Raw genomic sequence first — 19,730 nt, 5'->3', positions numbered from 1 at the left:
TGGTTGAAAAAACTTTTATTGCCGTCTTTTTTAGTCATTACTCTTTTTGTTAGGCAAATGGGACTCGAGCCTGACGTTTGATATATGATATGCTACACATTTGAATATATTGTCGTCTGATCATTGAGTTATTTTTTGAGCATGTTGAATTACTTGACATCTGAAAAAGAAACTTTTTCATTTAATTGATAATTCTTTGAAACAATCAGTACTATTAGCTTAAATTACGGTTTAATAGTAACAATTTGTTGTGAAGATGAAGGTTTGAATTTGGAAAGTGATGCTGATGAGCAATTTGGTTTATATTCCTTTCACTCAAGATATATGCATTAGCATTGAAGGACCTTGAGATGAAGGTGAGTTTATTTTACTCATTATCTTATGATTTTCTTTTAGTAATGCTTATAGCTTTCAATGGTATTTATAGTCATTACAATTGATTGTCAAGAACCCGGGTTTGTTATATATGAACTGAAAAAGTGTTAAGATCGAATAGGCAGAACATTTGCGCTGGAATGACTACTTATGTGTCTTTTCCATTTGCACAAGATATAAGATTAAATGAACTCTTACTTCACTAAAACACAGTCGAGCGTGTGTTACTTCATTAAAACACAGTCGAGCATGTGTTATTTCACTAAAAACACAGTTACTCGTGTGTTATTATGATTAAACCTGAAAATTTATGCCTCATACCCATATTAAAAGCAAAGTATCTTGGCTGATTATACGCAACATCTATGTTAATGTCTAGATGGTGCGCATGTGTACACATTCTCATAATATGGGTTTCTTAAAGTTTGTGTCCTACTAATGTTATATATCCTAGTTCATTATCACTTCTCGGCACCTTAAATGTATGTTTACTTCATAGGTGACAATAAATATAAGGATGGGGAACTACAGAGTTAATGTGCAAGGCCATGAAGATGTGGAGATAAGGGGTGGACTATTTTCATATATTTTAAGTTCAGGTTTGAAAAATCTTTGTTTCTTTTTCTCGTGTAACTTGTGGTTTATTGTGCTTACCAATACTTCAATGCATTCACCATTGTAAATAAATTGTGAAACGTTATGACATTGCCTTCAACACCGGTTTTTGTTGCGTCTTCAAACCTAGAAGTTTTATGTTTAGTATGTTTTGACTATCTTTAGTGTAAAAATATGTTGGAACTAAACTATCTCTTGTTATAATTTAAATAGATCAGTCTATCTAAACTCTGTTAAATGAAACAGGCACAGTATGTGGCATTGGTTTGTCTCGCTTTGAAGAATGGAGGTGGTCCATATTGCAACAACTTGGGCACTTTCTAATAAGATTTTTTTTTTATGTAGCTAGTTGTAAACACAATGTAATACATAGTACTTTCGCTTGAAATTTATTCTACAAGTGACTTCATAATTTTGAAAGGGATGGAATGAATACTATATATTCTTGATTGATGGTATAATTTTGTATTCTATAGAGTGGACGGTGTTTTAAATGAGTTCTTTTACAGGGTGCACGGTGGATTACAACAACCAATTATTTTTTTTTCCCTAAAATATATTTTGTGACGCCAAAACGACGTCACAAAATTTGTGACGCCTAACATTTTGTGACGCCATACGTCACAAATATTTGTCAAGCCATTTTGGCGTCACTAATTTGTGACGTCGAAATGGAGTGACAAATATTTGTGACGTTAAAATAGCGTCACAAAAAGAGTGACGCCATTTTGTCGTCACAAATTAGTGACGCCAAAATGGCGTGACAAATATTTGTGACGTCCAAATGGCGTCAGAAAAACAATGACGCCATTTCGGCGTCACAAATTAGTGACGCCAAAATGGCGTCACTAATATTTGTGACGTCAAATTGGCGTCACAAGAATAATTGACGCCAAATTGTGACACCATATTTGTGTCGCCATTTTGGCGTCACAAAAAAACTGTTATGGTGTAGTGGAGGTTTGGTTTATACAAAAAAACCATCAATAAACCAATTGTTAAAGTAATTAAGAAAAATGTTCATTTTCAATATAGTTTGGAGGTTTTGAGTGTTGTATCATTGATTTCTAATATATAATTCGTTTTTGTTACAGGCACTTGAGTGACAGATTTTTATGAAAGAAAACCAAATGCACACATCATGCCAATTTTGCCAACGATGACAACCTGATTTTTTGGTCATATATTGAGACAATAACTATATTTTGTTATAATAGATATTATGAAACCTAGAAGATACTCCTGTTGAATGTAGTTTTTCTTTTATTTTCTTTCTCACATATTTAGTTCTTACATTTTCTAAAAGTGTTGTATGTGTCAGAATATGTGCTCATGTTTTAATCAAAATGTTAACTCTATTTTTCCAAGTTTTTTCTATTGAATTAGGTGGATATGTTTTAGTTATTTATGGGATCCATGAGACTAATTGTTGCAAGTGAAAATACACATTATCAATATTGAAACTGAAGGTTTGTACATGCTATGTCGCCGTTAAACTTAAAAAAATGATTGCATGGCCTCAAAGATATAGCTTACTAACTGTTGAGTCATTGGTTTTATTAGAATGATCATGCATCATGTTTATTCTTGGATAGTGTGAGGCATGTTGTTTATTCTTGGATTGAGGTCTGTTGCAATAACATGGGATTTGAAGCACTTGTGGGTGCATCACTTATGGGCATATTGCCGTGTGAAATTGAGTATGTATGACGGACAATAGTTCAATTTAATTAAATGTAAAAAGTAGTGGAAACACTCTTGATTTTTTCCCAGGGGTTAAAATAATAAATTGACACAGTTTTATTTTGCTAGATTCACCCATAATGACTCGAGTGGCATAGCCACGGGTTAAATTCTAATCTATTATATAACAAAGAAGGGTGGAGTAGGTTGACAAATTAATAGCCACTAAAATGTTTTTCTGGAGTGAGTTAACAAGTTTTTTTGGGGTGAGTTTAAAAGTTTTTCTCACCTCACACAAAAAAATGCCAGGATTGTTTTTGGGATGAACTTTTATAAGCTGTTGGGCTTTGAAAACATGAGTATGGATTCATTTAAAAAAAAATTGGGGGCTGGAGAAGACGTGATCTGTCGCGTACAACAACGCAAAAAAGAGGGTGGTAAGGGCCGGATACCGGGCGCACATATATGTGTCATACGGCACACGGGCAATATACTAGTCTTATATATAACAAAGAAGGGTGGAGTGAGTGGACAAATTCCACCTCACAAGGTGATACCTGGTCGTGCCACCCCCTAATCCTAGCCACTAAAATATTTTTCTAGAGTGAGTTAACAAGTTTTTTTGGATGAGTTTAAAAGTTTTTCTTACCTCACCCACCCCACCCAAAAAATGGACTGTTTTTAGGTTGAACTTTTATGGGTTGTTGGGCTCTGGATACATAAGTAGAAGGGGACGGATGCACGTCGGAGGCGCCGATGTGCGAATCTGTGTTGTACTTGGGGGCGGATGCGCCGGGGGGGGTCTCCGGCGCGAGGAACTGTGTTATAATCGGGGCGGATGCGCGTCTGGGCGCCGGCGCGCGATTTGTGTTATATCTGGGGCGGATGCACGTCAGGGGTGTCGAAGGCTCGGCAGATATCCGCCGTAGGGGACGGATGCGCCGTTAGGCACAATCAAGGCATCTGCCGGCCGCACCGGGATGGCGGATGATGCGAAGGCGAAGCCTCGGCGCCAGATATCTGTGCCGTACGGCATGGGCAAATACTAGTAGTAAAGCAAACAGAGTGGGTGTGAAACTGTGAATGTGATTGTAAAAAAGTGAAGAGATATCACTCTTTGGGGTAAAAGCAGCGAAAAATTATATACATGGATTTGAGGGGATACTAGGTAAGACTTTGAGTTTGAGTGTACCGATAATTGAGAAGATGAAGGTTGGTGCAAGATATGACAGGATGGATTGGAGGGGGAATATGAGTTGTGAGGGTGGAGAGAGTAGAGGAGTTTGAAGGTGAGGATGGGTGGAAAAAATTTGGTTGTTATATGTTGGTGGAGAGATATGCTTTGATAAGAATGCATCGTACCTTAATGCTAACTTGTGATTTCAGGCACGTCCATCAAGTACACTGTAAATGGCAATGACCGAATGAAGTTGTCTGCCAATCATTATTTATCTCAGAACTTCCATATGTGGCTTTAGTCTATATATTTGTTTGCTATTTTCCACTCTGTCTGTTTATCAGTGTGTTTATGTTTGGCGAATTTAGACCTACCATTTAATGTTTATGTACATCCTTATGTCTCAACTGTATGTATGTATCTTCTAACTTGTGATTTCCACTCGCGAGACAGAACAAAAAGTCCCATCGAAAGTTCATAACTCAGCAGCTATCTCCCTAGCAAGTGCTACCCTAATTATCAGTGAGTTACAAGCTACCCTTATTGTCACTCTTGCATTGGGCAAAGGTTTTTAGCTCCATAAGGGTGACAAATACCTATTCCCCTCATAGTGACATTGGGAATGCTCTTATGTTTGGTAAATTTAAACCTGCCCATATAATGTTCATGTATGTATGTATCTCATCTAAACTCTCTTTGTATGTCATGTTTATTAAATATCCAAAACTTTCTCAACGAAGAGGGGAAAAAAAGAGTGGTAAAAGGTAAAGCAAAACAGCAATGATAAAATGCGGACCTAAAAAGCTTCTACCATATCAACCCTAACACTGACGCCTTGGTCCATGGATCCATGCCAACTTCGTATTTATCAAAGGTCATTTTAAGCATTTGTAACAAGGCAATCATAATGAAACTTTTCACATGAAACTGTGGTACACCGTGTTATCTTGGACATATCTCTACGTTGTTAAAAGGATGGCTTCCTCTGTCTTACAGGTCGTGTTGCAAGGTTTGGAATCCATTCTGTACACCAATAATGATGCTTCAGAAAAACTGATGCTGGTCTCTACTCTAGGTTGATTGAAGATCGTTTCTAGCCAGTCTGCACATAACACCCTCAAGTACAACAAAATTTTATTGCTGAATAAATAAGATACAGGTTAAATTACAGTTACAATAAATCCTTCCCAGCAAAACTCATAAGCTCCGCACTTGCTGCTTCCATAACAGCTGGGAAGTCTATCTTTGAATACCTTCCCCTGTCACAAGATTTCACAAAACTAGTTAAGTTATGACATTCTAAAGAGTCAAACAAAGAGGCGCCATGTGGTCTATGTGAAAAAATATGGTATATCAACAGGACAAAATATATGCAAACGCTAAGTATTCAAGTTTGCTCCAAGGATGGAGTGGTGCAGTCCATCAAACCATAAAAGTAGTCAAATAAAAATTAAAGGAATGTTAACAATACCAGAAATGGGTTTTTGACCAAACTGAAGAAGGATATGCTGGGCTTGGGATGCCATGCATTATTCTTGCAATTGCTCTCGGGGTGAACTTTGCATGCGAGTTACTCTGCAAAAATACCTATTCCACCAAAAAGGAGCACTTTAATTTTAATCTAACTTAATGTTACAAGGTCTGAATGTTTGTGTAGGCCTGGTAGTAGCCTCACCTTTATATCTGCTCGCAAAAATGGACTGCAAAAGCAAAAGATTTATCAGTCAGCACTACCAAAAGAAAATTTCATCAGCAAATAGAATACTTGTGGGAGGAAAGCAAAACTGCATTTCCCAATTGTGCTCTTAAAATGCTAACAATGCAAGAGAATAGGAATTCAGCACTCTTTGGTCTTATTTAGATCTTAAATAGGCATAAAAGGCATAAACTGATGTTCACATCAGATACTGAAAAAATTATTCAAATAATAACCTTATCTGAAGATTAGAACCATCTACCAGCTGTCCGGAAAGCATTATGGTTGGAAAGATTAAGATCATCAAACAATACCCAGTTCAAGGGAGTAAGGAGCTCACTCATGGTGGAGTTACATGGTCCCTACTCAAATTCTAATGGTTCCACTCGCAGGTTTTGGCCTTTTTTAAAGTATCCCTCTCTGAATTCCTAAACTTCGACATTCTATCATGAAACAAGAGACAGGTGTACAGAGTAATTACCTGCTTCGTCCCATTGCATTTTGGTAACCACCGTGAGAGTCAGTATTGTCCCTGCTGAAGTAGTCTGATATCCTACTTTGCAGGCAGTGTGTATGTAGTGTACCAGAACACCCATTTGTCTTATCACACATGAGTGTGGTGAAGGTCGCAGCATTAAACATTTCATCCAACTTCATCACCTGTTACAAAGTGCATTATGAAATCATTTCCTTCAGAATAATCGCCGAAAGTGTTGAAAAAACTGTGAAGTGTTCCACACTTCAAAAGGGTGGCCAATAGGCTGGACTTCGGTGTTGAGAATGCAAACAAAAGCTTTGTCCTTGAAATGTTCCTAATATAAGACCTGAACTGCCATCAATGATGCAATTTGATTTCTTAAAACTGAAGGTGATAAAAACTCAGGGACACATCAGTGGAAGAAAGGTACAAACACATAGATGAACATTTAATGTCATCGGCTGATTCATAGTGTGAATTCCTGCTTATTACACCTTCATGAAGTGACTAATTAATGGTAGGTCTTTATTTCATCAATAAGGTGTACATGTGTACATCATAACAGTTCCAACACAAAACAACACTTTCAAAGTGCAGTATAAAGATGTACAAGTTATACAATCAATAATTGGGCTAAAAACAGGTGTTTAGACACCAACACCAATAGTTAGGAGAACACATTGACGTTAAAATTATTACTCCTTTTCTGGGAAAATATATAAATTAACATAAACACCAAATTACCTTACAGCTTTCAACCTCTGACAACCACCTTGTGATTTGTGATGTGAGGGAACAAAAATCTCTAGGATTCTTTACAATCCTATAGCAAAACGCCGAGTCCTTCACCTCATATGTTATTTCTCCCTTAGCCTAAAATCTCACCAAAAGAGAAAAACAATAGAGTTAGACATATTATCAAGTAAAAATAGGGAGTAGCAAGAGATATAGGCTTTATCCATAGACATTTGATCTCTGTTGAGATGTTAGTATAGTCCCATGTGAGATATTAAAACCTTGCATAACAGTATATAGTTCCTGGGAGGCTGGGACAGCTCCACTCATCATCAATTGGTTCTGAGTTGGATGTCCCAAAGTTTAATAAGGCATCGGAGTGCTATGTGTTTGGCCCAAAGGGCCCATTTACACCACGTCACCCAAGTTGTGTTATCTATGTATTAGGCTCAAGTAACGCCACACGTGGGGGCGTGTTGAGAAGTCTAGTATAGTCCCACATGGGATGTTTATAGCCTTGCAATATAGTATAGAATTTCTTTGGCCTCTCCGCTCACAACCAATTGGTTTTGAGTTGGATGCCCTAAAGTTTAACATGGTATCAGAGTAGGCTATTGTGTTTGACTCAAAGTGCTAGCTTACTCCACGTCACTCAAGTATATTGTCTAGGCTTATGTAACACCACACATGAGGGAGCGTATTGAAGTGTTAATATATAGTCTACAAAGGATAATTTAAAGCCTTGCATTACAATATATAGTTCCTAGGGTCACTCCATTCATCACGAATTGGTTTTGAGTTGGATACCCCAAAGTTTAACATGGTATCAGTATAGGCTATTGTGTTTGCCCCAAAAGGCCCGTTTACTCCACGTAACCCTAGTATGTTGTCTATGTGTTAGGCTCCTGTAATGCCTCACGTGAGGGAGCGTGTTGAAGTGTTAGCATATAGCCCACATCATATAATTTAAAGGCCTTGCATTACAGTATATAGTTCCTACGGCCGCTCTATTCATCACCAATTGGTTTTGAACTGATGCCCCAAATTTAACTATCTCATTACTAGAAATAGATAGCATGACATATAACATAAAAGTGTATGTTCTATTGTCAAAGAAACCTAATCTAGTATTTCAAATTAAGCCAAAATATATGAACAATACATCAAGGTACTGCGATGAAAATATATAGTAGCGCTATTTTCAGATGTGACACATCTATGAACGAAAACAAAGATCAATAGTATCGTGTTTCTTAAATATCCTTCTCTAGAGGATCTCGAATTTCTTTCTGATCTCAAACAATTCTTTCCAATAACTGGTAAAAGTTTTAAAAAATAATAATAATTGAACCAAGAACCTGACACAAGATAAGTAGTATTGCTTGCGAACCAGAAAAAAGATATGCATAACAAACTATGTTACATGAACACACCATATTTTAGTAAGTGTCTTTGTCGGATATGTATCCATGTCCTTTGTCACACACGACAAACACATATTGTATGTGATATACCTCAGTTTTTGACATTTCAATGTGTCAGATACTTCGTATCCGTGTTGGAAACGGACACACATCCATGTCAATGTAATTTGGGAAACAAATGGTAGAACCTAAAGTAGGATAAAAGCTTTTATATTATTATTTTTTTCCTTTTTCTTCTTCGACTTGCTAACACTAGTAATACTTACATACTTTATAAGAGGTAAAGTACATTAGTGCATCCATGTTTATTCATAAACAAGAAAATACGATGATAAAAATATCTTTTGGGTGGTGACTAGCAAGGTGTCAAATGAAAGCAAGAGAAAAGGTTGAAAAGGGATTTTTTTAATTTTGCAAATGCATCGTCCAATTTTTCGGAACCTGGTATTCTTAGTAACTTTCCAACAAAGTTTGGCAAGTCAAAGATTTTTGTTCAAGAAACTAATTTCTCTTGTGCATCAAATGTGATTCCAACAAGCAACAAAAACATTTCCCCAAAAAATTCACAGTTAAGTTTCTCATGTCTAGGGAAACTGGAGCACACCCCTTTCCCAAATGAGCTTCCAAAGAAACACGAAACTTGTGGGAGATATATGCTTCCCGGAGGAAGGGATGCATCAAAAGACCGTCAGCCTTGAGGCCCATGGAAGACAACAATTAAAGACAATGACAACAAGCAGACAACCTTTAGGGTCTACCGATAATTCATCACTACTATATTGAATAACAAACATGAAAGTTAACAATTACAAGACCACGTCTTGTGTAATATGATAATTCAAGATCACAATAACATCAAATTGTGTGGTAGGTAAGTGGAATGATAATAATAAAAACAAAAATTTTGGTTCACACAGCAAATATTACTCGATGATCAAAATACTTTAAGACATTTATACCTTTAAATTTTGCAACTGATTGGACAATTCAATAGTTGTAATACCGATGTTGTTTGCCACAGTTGGTAAGTCAAACACATATGCCCCTTGCTTCATCTCAGACCTGAGTTGTCAAATTCTATAAGCCAAAGTATTGGAATGCCTATTCATAAAATAAAATATAGAAAACTCACTTCTTCAAAATTTCAGCAACCACAATATCCATACCAGAAAGCACTGCAGGAGTGGTCTGCATGTAGTGAAGATTTCAAATAAATAAACTTTCATGATAAGAAAGGTGTATAAATAAGCATGAACATTAATTCTTGACATGCAGACCCCATGACACTTCACTGTGCCATGAAACAATCTTACTTGTAGGATCAGATTGACATCCTATTGTATCGACATGCCTCTAACCAGAGAGCCATGACAGGCAACCGACGATTTGAAAAGATTAGACAGACAGTACAATAATATGCGATAAACAAAATTAGCAAAATTACATAGTAAAGGCAGTTGAGTAATCACCTTGTAAAAACATAAAGTGCAAGTAACACTCAGCTGTGGTAGTAGGCGCAAATACTGCACTTCCCCTAACTCCAAGTGTGTTAGAACTGTGAGCATCACCTGCCACCCATAATCAAGAAGAGACAGTTCTTATGTATAAAGCATGGCAAATCAAGCCCCATAGGAAGCAAGTAAATGTTTTGTATCCTGTCAAAGTACAGTAAAGTAATAAAAGAAGTAGGTCAAAAGCTTTCTTCAAAGCCGATTTACATGGACACACCAAATTCTAGTGAAAATATGTGTCAGCCATGACACACCCATATTGTTTGTGATATACCTCAATTTCTAGTATGTTGCCGCTTCGGACACTTCGCGTGCCGGGTACGGATACATGTGCTTGCGTCAATGTAACTTAGCTTCAAAGGCCTTTCACTCTGTAGTGATAAGGTTTTATAGAATATACATCATCAAGATTACTTTTTTGCATATATACAAAATCTTGTATTTTCTTTCACATGTTTCCTATCTGATATTAGCAACTCTGACGGATTCATGCTTTACCAATACCTAGGTTGCATGGACACGCCATATTTTGAAAAAAAATCTATGTCGGATACGTATCCACGTGTCCGTATCGGACACATATCAGACACACATTGTATGTGATTTACCTCAAATTTTGATATTTCGCCATGTCAGACACTTCATATCCGTGTCCGATACGGACACACCTATCCGTGTCAATGTAACTTAGACCAATACAGATTTTAAGAGTTTTCTTTCTCTCAAGTAGAAACTAAAAAACAGATGCAATATAGGTGAATTAATAAAAGTTTATCACCTAAGTTGTTGACTGGAGAAGGTAAATGCTGTTTTTTGTTTTTCAATACATTTGTATCTATGAATACTTCGTCAAGTAAGTATCTTCACAGAAAATAGATGGAAACACTGCAATCTTACTGAAGATTAAATAAATGGACGAGACCTCTTCTTTCATATCAAATTTTCGAGATGCAAATTCTTTGACCAAAGAGCAGATTTTCCCGGGTGTACCCGTACTGCTGAATACTTGAGCAAGGAATTTGTTCACTGCATATTCATCTACACCATCACTGACCTCACAATATTGCAATAAAATGGAAATTTTGGTCAGTCGAGAATTATAATGATAAATCCAATGAAAGAAGAAAGTAAAAGGAATGTCACCTGTACGAAAGACTACGAAGCTTGAAATAAGTGCTATCATCATAAAATAAATGGCAAAATGATAATCTACTATCCCGTCCAGCACGCCCAACTTCCTGCATAAAAATATAGTTTTCTTCAAGTCCAACTAACTACATGAAACTCCAAATAAGCTACATTTGGAGACAAAAAAAAAACAAAAACACTCCAGCACTAAGAGCAATGAGTTAAAGGCTAATTTTTGGTGAAGATTCCCCACAATAGAGATCATCCACATGGAAAATAACCTCATTTTCATATGTCTAACCATATCAAAAAGTTGTTTAGAGCGTTATGAAATGTCAACTGTTCAGATTTTTTTTCTTTGGAAACAGCTTTAGACAAGGTTAGACATATTCAATTAAGCTGATTTTCTGTGGGGGTAGTCTCCATTGTAGGAAGGTTATCTGCACCAAGAATCACCCCTCATTTCATCTTGTACGTCCACTTTTACTGGTTGAGTCTTTTTGAAGTATACTTCACATGGGGTTCATGTCACAGATATTTATATAGAGAAAAAGACGCAGAGAGATGTTAACTGCCAATAATAATATAACCACCTGAACATATTCTTCCAAGCTTTCGGGCAAGCTATAATGTATAACCTGTAATGAGAACCCAGAATAAATCCATTGGAAATGAATTAAAATCAACATAAAACAGATGAATGATCAATTGCCTTTTAATGCCTACGCCGACTAAGGAGGATTTTACCTATTACTGAAACATGCCGAATCACACTTCATAGTGAAGTAGCAAACATTCCTAAGTCCCAACTAATTTCATAAAATTGCAAAACGATCAATTTTCAATTTGAGGATATTCAGAGTTCTTTTTTAGAAAATGGTTAGTAACTCTATGCAAGAAGCATCAGCTAGGCATGACCAGCTGAATGGAGGTCAGTGGTCACACCTGCTATACACCAAGACACCATGTGGTATTTTGTAGGTAGCCAGTAAAAAACTCAAGGACGTGTTGAATTTCAGTCGCCAATGAACATGATGAATGTATAGAAGAAAAAGTGTCGATTGTAAATGGGTTTAATCTTACAGCTCCAACATCGCTCTTGTCAAGCCCCATGCCAAATGCCACAGTTGCAACAACCTTCCTTCACAAAAAAGGAACACTAATTAAAAGCAATAGGAAAACCCACATGGTAATCGATTCCTATTATACAACTAAATAAACATAAGGCACCTCTAGTGTATGACTTTTCATATTAAGATATATCCTTACCACTCTTATCTTGTTGGAACAAAAAAGTTCTTGTGTCCGGCTCCTGTCCTTTGCTGGGATGCCACTGTGGTAGCTCTATGAAAACGAGCAACAACATCGAATAACATGTTAATATTCAGTACAAAAGGAAATAAATAAATTCTAATAATAATAATAATAGGGATAACTATTATAGTTATGAAGACGGTGAACATGGGGGACATACGGAAGGAGTAGGAGGAATATGATGATGACAAGGAAGACGACCATCTCATCTTTAGCTGCACTGATGATGATGTGCTGGAGAAGGACGAAGAAGAGGCTCACAAGTTGGTCAGTGCAGGAGGGTGGTGAAGGTCTGAAAGAACTTTAAGAGGACTCAAATTGTGCGTTTTTGCTTGCATATACTGGTGGTGATAACATTAATTGTTCGCAGCATTGCTCATAGTCCTCCCCCCCAACCCAATTGTGCTGTGCATAGTACTTTATTGTAGGATGTTTCAGGGAGGCTGTACCAAAGAATGTAAAGCCAAATTACTAATCCATATCCAGGTTATGTTGCATTCTCGCCTATCTATCTATCTATCTATCTATCTATATATATATATATATATATATATATATATATATATATTTATGCAAGTGAATATATGAAATGAATACCAGAGCAGCCACCATAAGGAAAAACACCAACCTTTGAAGATATATTGTTATCACAAAGGCATTTGCTAAGTAAGTCGGTTTCATACTGCAAAAGAATTAGCGTATTGAAATTAGTGAGTTAGTCCCTTCAAACACTGAAAACACACACACTTACCATCCGAATCAAAAAAATATAATCAACCCCACAGACATCGTAAAAAAATGTTCCGTTTTAGATGTTAATATTTACGACACAATTAACACTTTTCTGTTCATTTATTTTCCATGTTATGCTCAAAATAGCATTTTCTCTTTGACAATATTCAGAAAAACTGAAAAAGCTATAGGCCAGGTAATGTCACACTTCTTACATTAACACTAGGCAGACTCATCACTCAAGTATTATATTATATGCTGGGCAAGAATGAATTGAGTTTTGCCGCTAAAAAAGAAAATCTTCAAGAAACTTCAAGAACTGACAGTATTTCTGATACCCATGAAAGCAAAACTTGTGGGATTTTTGTGATCATTCATCTTACAAGTAGCTGAACAATCATTCTAGTACTCATGGTAATGTGATTAATCTAGCGATCAGTCCTAGTAATCTCTAGTACCCTAGCAATGACTAAGGACCAATTGTTTAGCAACCTGCTGAAATTCAAAATTAGGACTAGTCAGCTCTAAAACACAGCAAGATTACTAGTCACGCCACCATCAGGAGATCTAGATATCCACTAAAAGGGCCACATTTGAACGTCTAACCAGCTTGCATCTCTGACATGGGCTACTAGGTCACATGTCACTTTTAACTCTGGTGGCTACCACGGTAAACGAGTGCAGAAGCAGAGTATAGAGCAATGGCTCACACTGCTTGTGAGCTTATTCAGATGAAATCCTTACTAAGTGAGCTTGAGATCTTTTGAAGAAGACTTTTGTTTTGGGAGCAAAGCCTGCTGATACCCCGAAGGAACAAAATCATCATCTTTGTTCTGACCAGGGAGAGCTCCTACAAGATCCCGGTACGTATAGAAGACTCGTGGGTAGCCTTATCTACTTGACTATCACCAGACCGGATCTTGCATATGCTGTTGGCGTCCTTAGTCAATTTATGCACTCTCTACATATCCCTCATCTTGAGGCTGTGCACAGTATTCTGTGGTATCTTAAGTCGTCTCCTGGGAGAGGTACCAATCATGGAGAACATAATTTCTTATGAATTAAAGTAAATCGACCAGAACGCGCCTTTCCTGTTGAGCCTTACCTAATATGCCATTTCTCCAATCCAGCTGGCATTGCTCAATCTTCAACACATGACCCACTGATAATGTACTATAAAACAACTGATTCAATGACTGATTCTCATTGGAAAATGGAGTTGAATTAAGAATATGCATGCTACCACTACAAAGCTTGAATCCCTTTAAAATACAAACCATCTTGTTTTCATTTCACCAATGAAGATGATTTTCATTCTTCAGTAGATATAAAGAAGAACAAAAAGAAGTGCATTTGGGCGTTGAACACATTACATCCAAACCTATTCATCGTGTCTTATTCCATATCCATATGTATAACTAGAAAAGTAGCGACAGAAACACCACTACGACACAGCACACCACAATCTTGGTTTCAGAATAATGCAATTTCAAGGCTACACTTAATCAGCGAGTGCGTATGAGAATTAAAGCAATATAGATGATACTCAAACCCAAGAAAAGAAAAGCATACCTGAAATTTACAGTAAATAATGATACTCCGGATTTCCACGAAAGGAGATAATTTCATCAAAGCCACCAAATCTTTCATTCTATAAAAGTCATGTGATTGACAACAGTCAGTAGAAGTATAGCAAATAAGTACGAATCACAAAATAAACTCTACTACAGAAAGACTACCACAAGCAAAACTACTTGCCTATCTCCACTCAAAGTTACAGATAGCTGTAGATTTTCTCTTATTTGAGATTTTTGGACAAGATTGGTTGGCGGAATATCTAAAGAAGACATTACAGCACGTAAGGTTTTAGTTGTTGCAGTTGCAGTCATTGCAAGGATACACTGAACGTTGAGCGTGGCTCGAAGTAGTGATGCCCTGAGTCTTAAATAAGAAGGCCGAAAATTGTGGGACCTGTTAAAAAAGATCCAATTCCACACAAATGAAATACCATTACTTAAGTGATTTCGATGCAAGAAAAGGAGCAAAATAAACTCCAGACTGAGTAGAGAAATGCTGATCTCCAAAAATTACAAACAAGAATATAGACTAAAGAACTGCCTACCACTCAGAAAGGCAGTGAGCTTCATCCACAACTACAAGTGAAATAAGTGGTGTTGACCCTATTTTTGATAGAAAATCTGCATTCAAGAACCTCTCAGGCGAAACAAAAAGAACCTGTGAAGTAAAATATGCTCTCTTAGCAGTTGCTCTTAATTACAAAAGTAAAAGAGAAGTAAATCACACCCAACCAATAGCACTGAAACTTCTCTCAGATCACATTTTAGCTATCATTCTTTTGCACGGAATATCAACAGCAAAAGCAATATGTAGCTTACAATGGGCACAGATTAACAACCAAACTTATCTTATGTTGGTCTACCTTTATATTTCCTTCTAGAAGTAACCTCATTGTTTCTGAAGCCTCTTCACTCGTCTGAAAACAAAAAAAAAACAATTAACAACCAAACTAAGACACATACATACAGAGAAACTAAAACAGACAAGAAATCTTAAACCACCTGATTACTACTAAGAACAGCGCCTTGAATCATTGGAGGAAGTTGTCTTAACTGGTCAACCATCAAAGCTAAAAGTGGACTCACAACCAAAGTTATTCCCTCCAAAACCATAGCAGGTAACTGATAACACAATGACTTCCCAGCACCAGTAGGCAAGACAAGCATCGTCGATTCCCCCTCCACCACTTGCTTTATCGCTTCCAACTGCCCATCCCTAAACGAATCATACCCATGACTAAACTTCAACAACTTCCTAAAGTTCTCATCCGAAGCATCATTTCTAACATCCAACACAGCCTGTTCAATCAAATCCAAACTAAACTTCACACCCTCCTTTAGTTTCTTCACCTTAGGGTTCTCCGTAACCAACCCATCTTCCTCACAAAGCCCATCTCCACCTTCTTCATCATCCGCTACTTTCAACTTTTTCTTACTTCTCCAATGCGACCTAAGACTACTACTTCCACTTCCACTTCCACCGTACTTTCGTTTAAACTTATTTTTAAACTTACTCTTCCCATACCCATTAATATTTAGCCTAACAAAATTCCCTTCATTACTAACCTTAACCCGTTTCACCGCTAAACTATCCACATTCCCTCCTATCAAACTACCATTATACTTCCTCACTACTTTAACATTATCCTTGCATTTTTCACCACTCCCCACATTCCCAACATCAACACTACTAGTACTAGTACTACCAACTACTTTTTCCGTAACTACATTTTCTTCTGGGATCTCATAGGGTCGTTTGAGAGTAGAGAAGAATGTGGATTTAGAGCAGAAATTTGCGGGGACGTTTTCCATAGAGACATTATGGTTGGTATTGGAAATGTGAGTAATGTGTAAGGGTAACATAGGGAGAGCATGTTCGGTTTTGGGATTGGGCTTAGGTTTGGGTTTGGGTTTGGTGTGAGTAATTTTTTTGTGTTTTTTATTATTGGATTTGGGGATTGGAATGGGAATGGGAACTGAGTGGAATGGATTAAACCTAACCCTAGGTTTGTAAGAAGATTGGAGTGTGAGTAAAGAAGCGGTTCTGAGATTATTAATACTATTATTATTAGGTTCTGGTTTTGGTTTTGGTGTATTTCTTGGAGGAGTTGTCGAAATGTGAGAACCTTCGGAATCGGAATCGGATTTCATTTTTCAAAGTTGTGTGCGTGTGTGTTTACACATTTTATTCTTGTTTCCCGCCAAAACCACTTATACGGCCCATGATGATGATGTCTCATGCATAGCTAGTAAATTCGTGGACGGCAAAAGTTCGATACGTCAATTATTCGCTTAAGATTCGAAATTTTCAACAATAATACTTTTAAATATTCGGTCCAATAAAACGCTAACGGTAAAAATACGATATCGTGTTTTAAGCGGGTATATCTGAATATATTTCTTTAAAATTGGCTATATATTTTACATTTAAAATTTTGATATATAAGTATATAGCGTTTTTATTTTTATTTTTACAATTTTATTCATGAAAAAATAATACAAATGTCATTTTATTAAGCCCAACCTTATAATTAGTGAATAATTGGCGAATAATTCATAATTATAAGCCCGACCCAACCAATTCGCGAATTAAACCGTATCATTCAAAAATTCGCGAATTATTTAGTTTTATTAAGCCAAACCTTATAATTGAATAATTAAGTGAATAATTAAATAATTACTAGCTATCATAGCTAGTAATTGGCGAATTATTCACTAATTATTCGAATTATAAGGTTTGGCGAATAATTCGGTAATTTTTGAATGATACGGTTTAATTAAGCGAATGGTTGGTTGGGCTTGGCCTATAATTATTGCGAATTATTCACTTTTAATTATAAGGTTTGGCTTAATAAAATGACATTTGTATTATTTTTTCATGAATAAAATTGTAAAAAATAAAAATAAAAACGTTATATACTTATATATCAAAATTTTAAATGTAAAATATATAGCCGAATTTTAAAGAAATATATTCAGATATATACCCGCGTTTAAAACACGATATCGTATTTTTACCGTTAGCGTTTTATTGGACCGAATATTTAAAAGTATTATTATTGAAAATTTCGAATCTTAGGTGAATAATTGACGTACCGAACTTTTGCCGTCCACGAATTTACTATCTATGGCCTTGAGTGAAACATAGGGGTGCCATTATTATTACTAGTAAACTGCATAGCAGTGGGGCGTGAGCGGAGAGAGAGGAGCGGAGATTGAGAGGAGATTGAGAGGGAGAGGGATGAATAGGAGAAGATGAGGACAGACAGAAACCAACCAAGTAACATTTTGGGCCACCTTACCCCCCCTCTCCCAAAATGTTCGCTCCGCTCACGGATTATTATTTTTTCTGAAACCCCAATTTTTTCGAATTCGGTTATTTTTCAGGATTTGGCCAGGATATTTGTTTCGATATCCAAAATTCTGATATCCGATTTTTTCCAAAAAAAATAATTGGATCGGCATTGGATGTACGTGTTTTCAAAATCCGATCCAATCCGATTTCCGATTGATTTCCGAATTTTTAAGATATATTAGCTATCCATTTCATATAGTCACTAAATAAAAACTATATATAGTTTACAAGCCAAATAAAAACCCTAGAGAAATATAACCTTGTCTCTCTTTCTCCCATATTCCTATTTCAAGAAATTGGGCTAGAGAGTCTCATTTTTTTTTAAAAAAAAACAACTCAAAAAGCCCGACCAATAATTTTTTTGGGTTTTAATACCACCTGCATTGTTTTTTATCCGCGTAAGTATTTTTTTATGGGAAATCTACTATATATATATATATATATATATATACTAAAGCAGAGACCTCTAGGTGAGATTTTTCTCTCTCCTAGGTGGCACTCTAATATCAAAGCTTTTGAGTCTCCTACGCCATGTGGCACTCTAATATCAAAGCTTTTGAGTCTGCTACGCCACGTGGATCTCTAATTGAAACCCTTCCCACGTGTAACTAAGGAATAATACTACTCTAATTGAAACACTTCCCACGTGTACTTAAAAGTTTACAATAACCGTGTTTGATGAATGCAACAACTATATACTAAAGCAGAGACCTCTAGGTGAGATTTTTCTCTCTCCTAGGTGGCACTCTAATATCAAAGCTTTTGAGTCTCCTACGCCATGTGGCACTCTAATATCAAAGCTTTTGAGTCTGCTATGCCACGTGGATCTCTAATTGAAACCCTTCCTACTCTAATTGAAACACTTCCTACGTGAAACCCCTCCTACTCTAATTGAAACCCTTCCCACGTGTAACTAAGGAATAATACTACTCTAATTGAAACACTTCCCACGTGTACTTAAAAGTTTACAATAACCATGTTTGATGAATGCAACAACTATGTTATGATTTCTGCTTTTTTGAATTGAGTCTTTGTCCTGCAAGTTTGATGTGCTAGCCGATTTCCTAACTCCATCAAATAAACTGGTCACTACAGAGTCTCCAAGTCCCATTAAAATTTTCATGTAAATGGCGCTTAGCCAATGCATGCAAACTTTCACAATCAACCAATGGCATGTGCAGAGCAAACAGACGAAAATTTTGACATGCCTCCTCAACTCCATACTATACAATTCTAAGTTATCTCAACATTCATTATAGTTTATGCCTTTTGTTTGAGATTACACAATGTCTTAGCTGATAATGCATCTAAATTACGAACCCAACAACTTCAATTCTTCCATCTGGCATAGCCAATCAGGAGCAGAAAGAGCAAGAAACAGATGGGCGAGATGACACCTACAATGGGCCCAAAGACACCGTTGATTTCATACAATTCGCAAGGTATGTTCATACCAAATATTCCGGTTATAAGAGTCTCGGTAGCTATTGCAAATGATGTAATGGTTAATGTCAGCTGCAGTTGAATCAGTTCATTTCTCTGGTTGTCAAGTTGAATATTAACATAGTCCTCTGTGTCATCAATGTACTCTCGCACCTAGCAATACAAGTAATATGCTTTAAACTTTTCCTAATGGCATCTATAGTCTTTCGTTGCAGTTTGCTCGTGTATGGATAAAGATTCTTCTGATACGTCATTATTGTTAAATTAGTAGTTCTTGGTGTTAATGATTACAGGGATCGTGTGAACTTTGTGATGCTGAATGTTGACAACACAAAGTGGGAACAGGAGCTGGATGAATTTGGTGTTGAGGGTATCCCACATTTTACGTTCTTGGACAAAGAAGGGAATGAGGAGGGCAACGTTGTGGGAACGCTCTTCATGTAACGTATATGTGGGCACTTCATAAGAAAAATAAGTAAGACCAACT

General features: G+C 36.6%; 1 protein-coding gene across 1 annotated transcript; it reads right to left on the bottom strand.

Moving 5' to 3' along the window:
• Positions 1 to 4,967: 4,967 nt before the first annotated feature.
• LOC147493791 (DEAD/DEAH box RNA helicase family protein) lies at positions 4,968 to 16,618 on the bottom strand. The gene is made up of 19 exons (XM_086566755.1): positions 15,448 to 16,618; positions 15,309 to 15,362; positions 14,991 to 15,103; positions 14,627 to 14,839; positions 14,441 to 14,519; positions 12,765 to 12,818; positions 12,092 to 12,166; positions 11,906 to 11,959; positions 11,416 to 11,460; positions 10,838 to 10,932; positions 10,617 to 10,743; positions 9,653 to 9,751; positions 9,316 to 9,371; positions 9,143 to 9,245; positions 6,769 to 6,897; positions 6,028 to 6,206; positions 5,526 to 5,550; positions 5,322 to 5,437; positions 4,968 to 5,109 (listed from the first exon to the last, which is right to left on the bottom strand). The coding sequence occupies exons 1-19, from the start codon at positions 16,594 to 16,596 to the stop codon at positions 5,022 to 5,024; spliced, it is 2,853 nt and encodes a 950-aa protein (XP_086422881.1). The 5' UTR covers positions 16,597 to 16,618; the 3' UTR covers positions 4,968 to 5,021.
• Positions 16,619 to 19,730: the final 3,112 nt, after the last annotated feature.

The sequence above is a fragment of the Coptis chinensis genome, chromosome 6 (assembly GCF_015680905.1).
Source record: "Coptis chinensis isolate HL-2020 chromosome 6, ASM1568090v1, whole genome shotgun sequence".
Taxonomy (NCBI): domain Eukaryota; kingdom Viridiplantae; phylum Streptophyta; class Magnoliopsida; order Ranunculales; family Ranunculaceae; genus Coptis; species Coptis chinensis.
The sequence above is the reverse complement of the archived record's forward strand: the minus strand, read 5'-3'. Positions and strand labels throughout refer to the sequence as shown.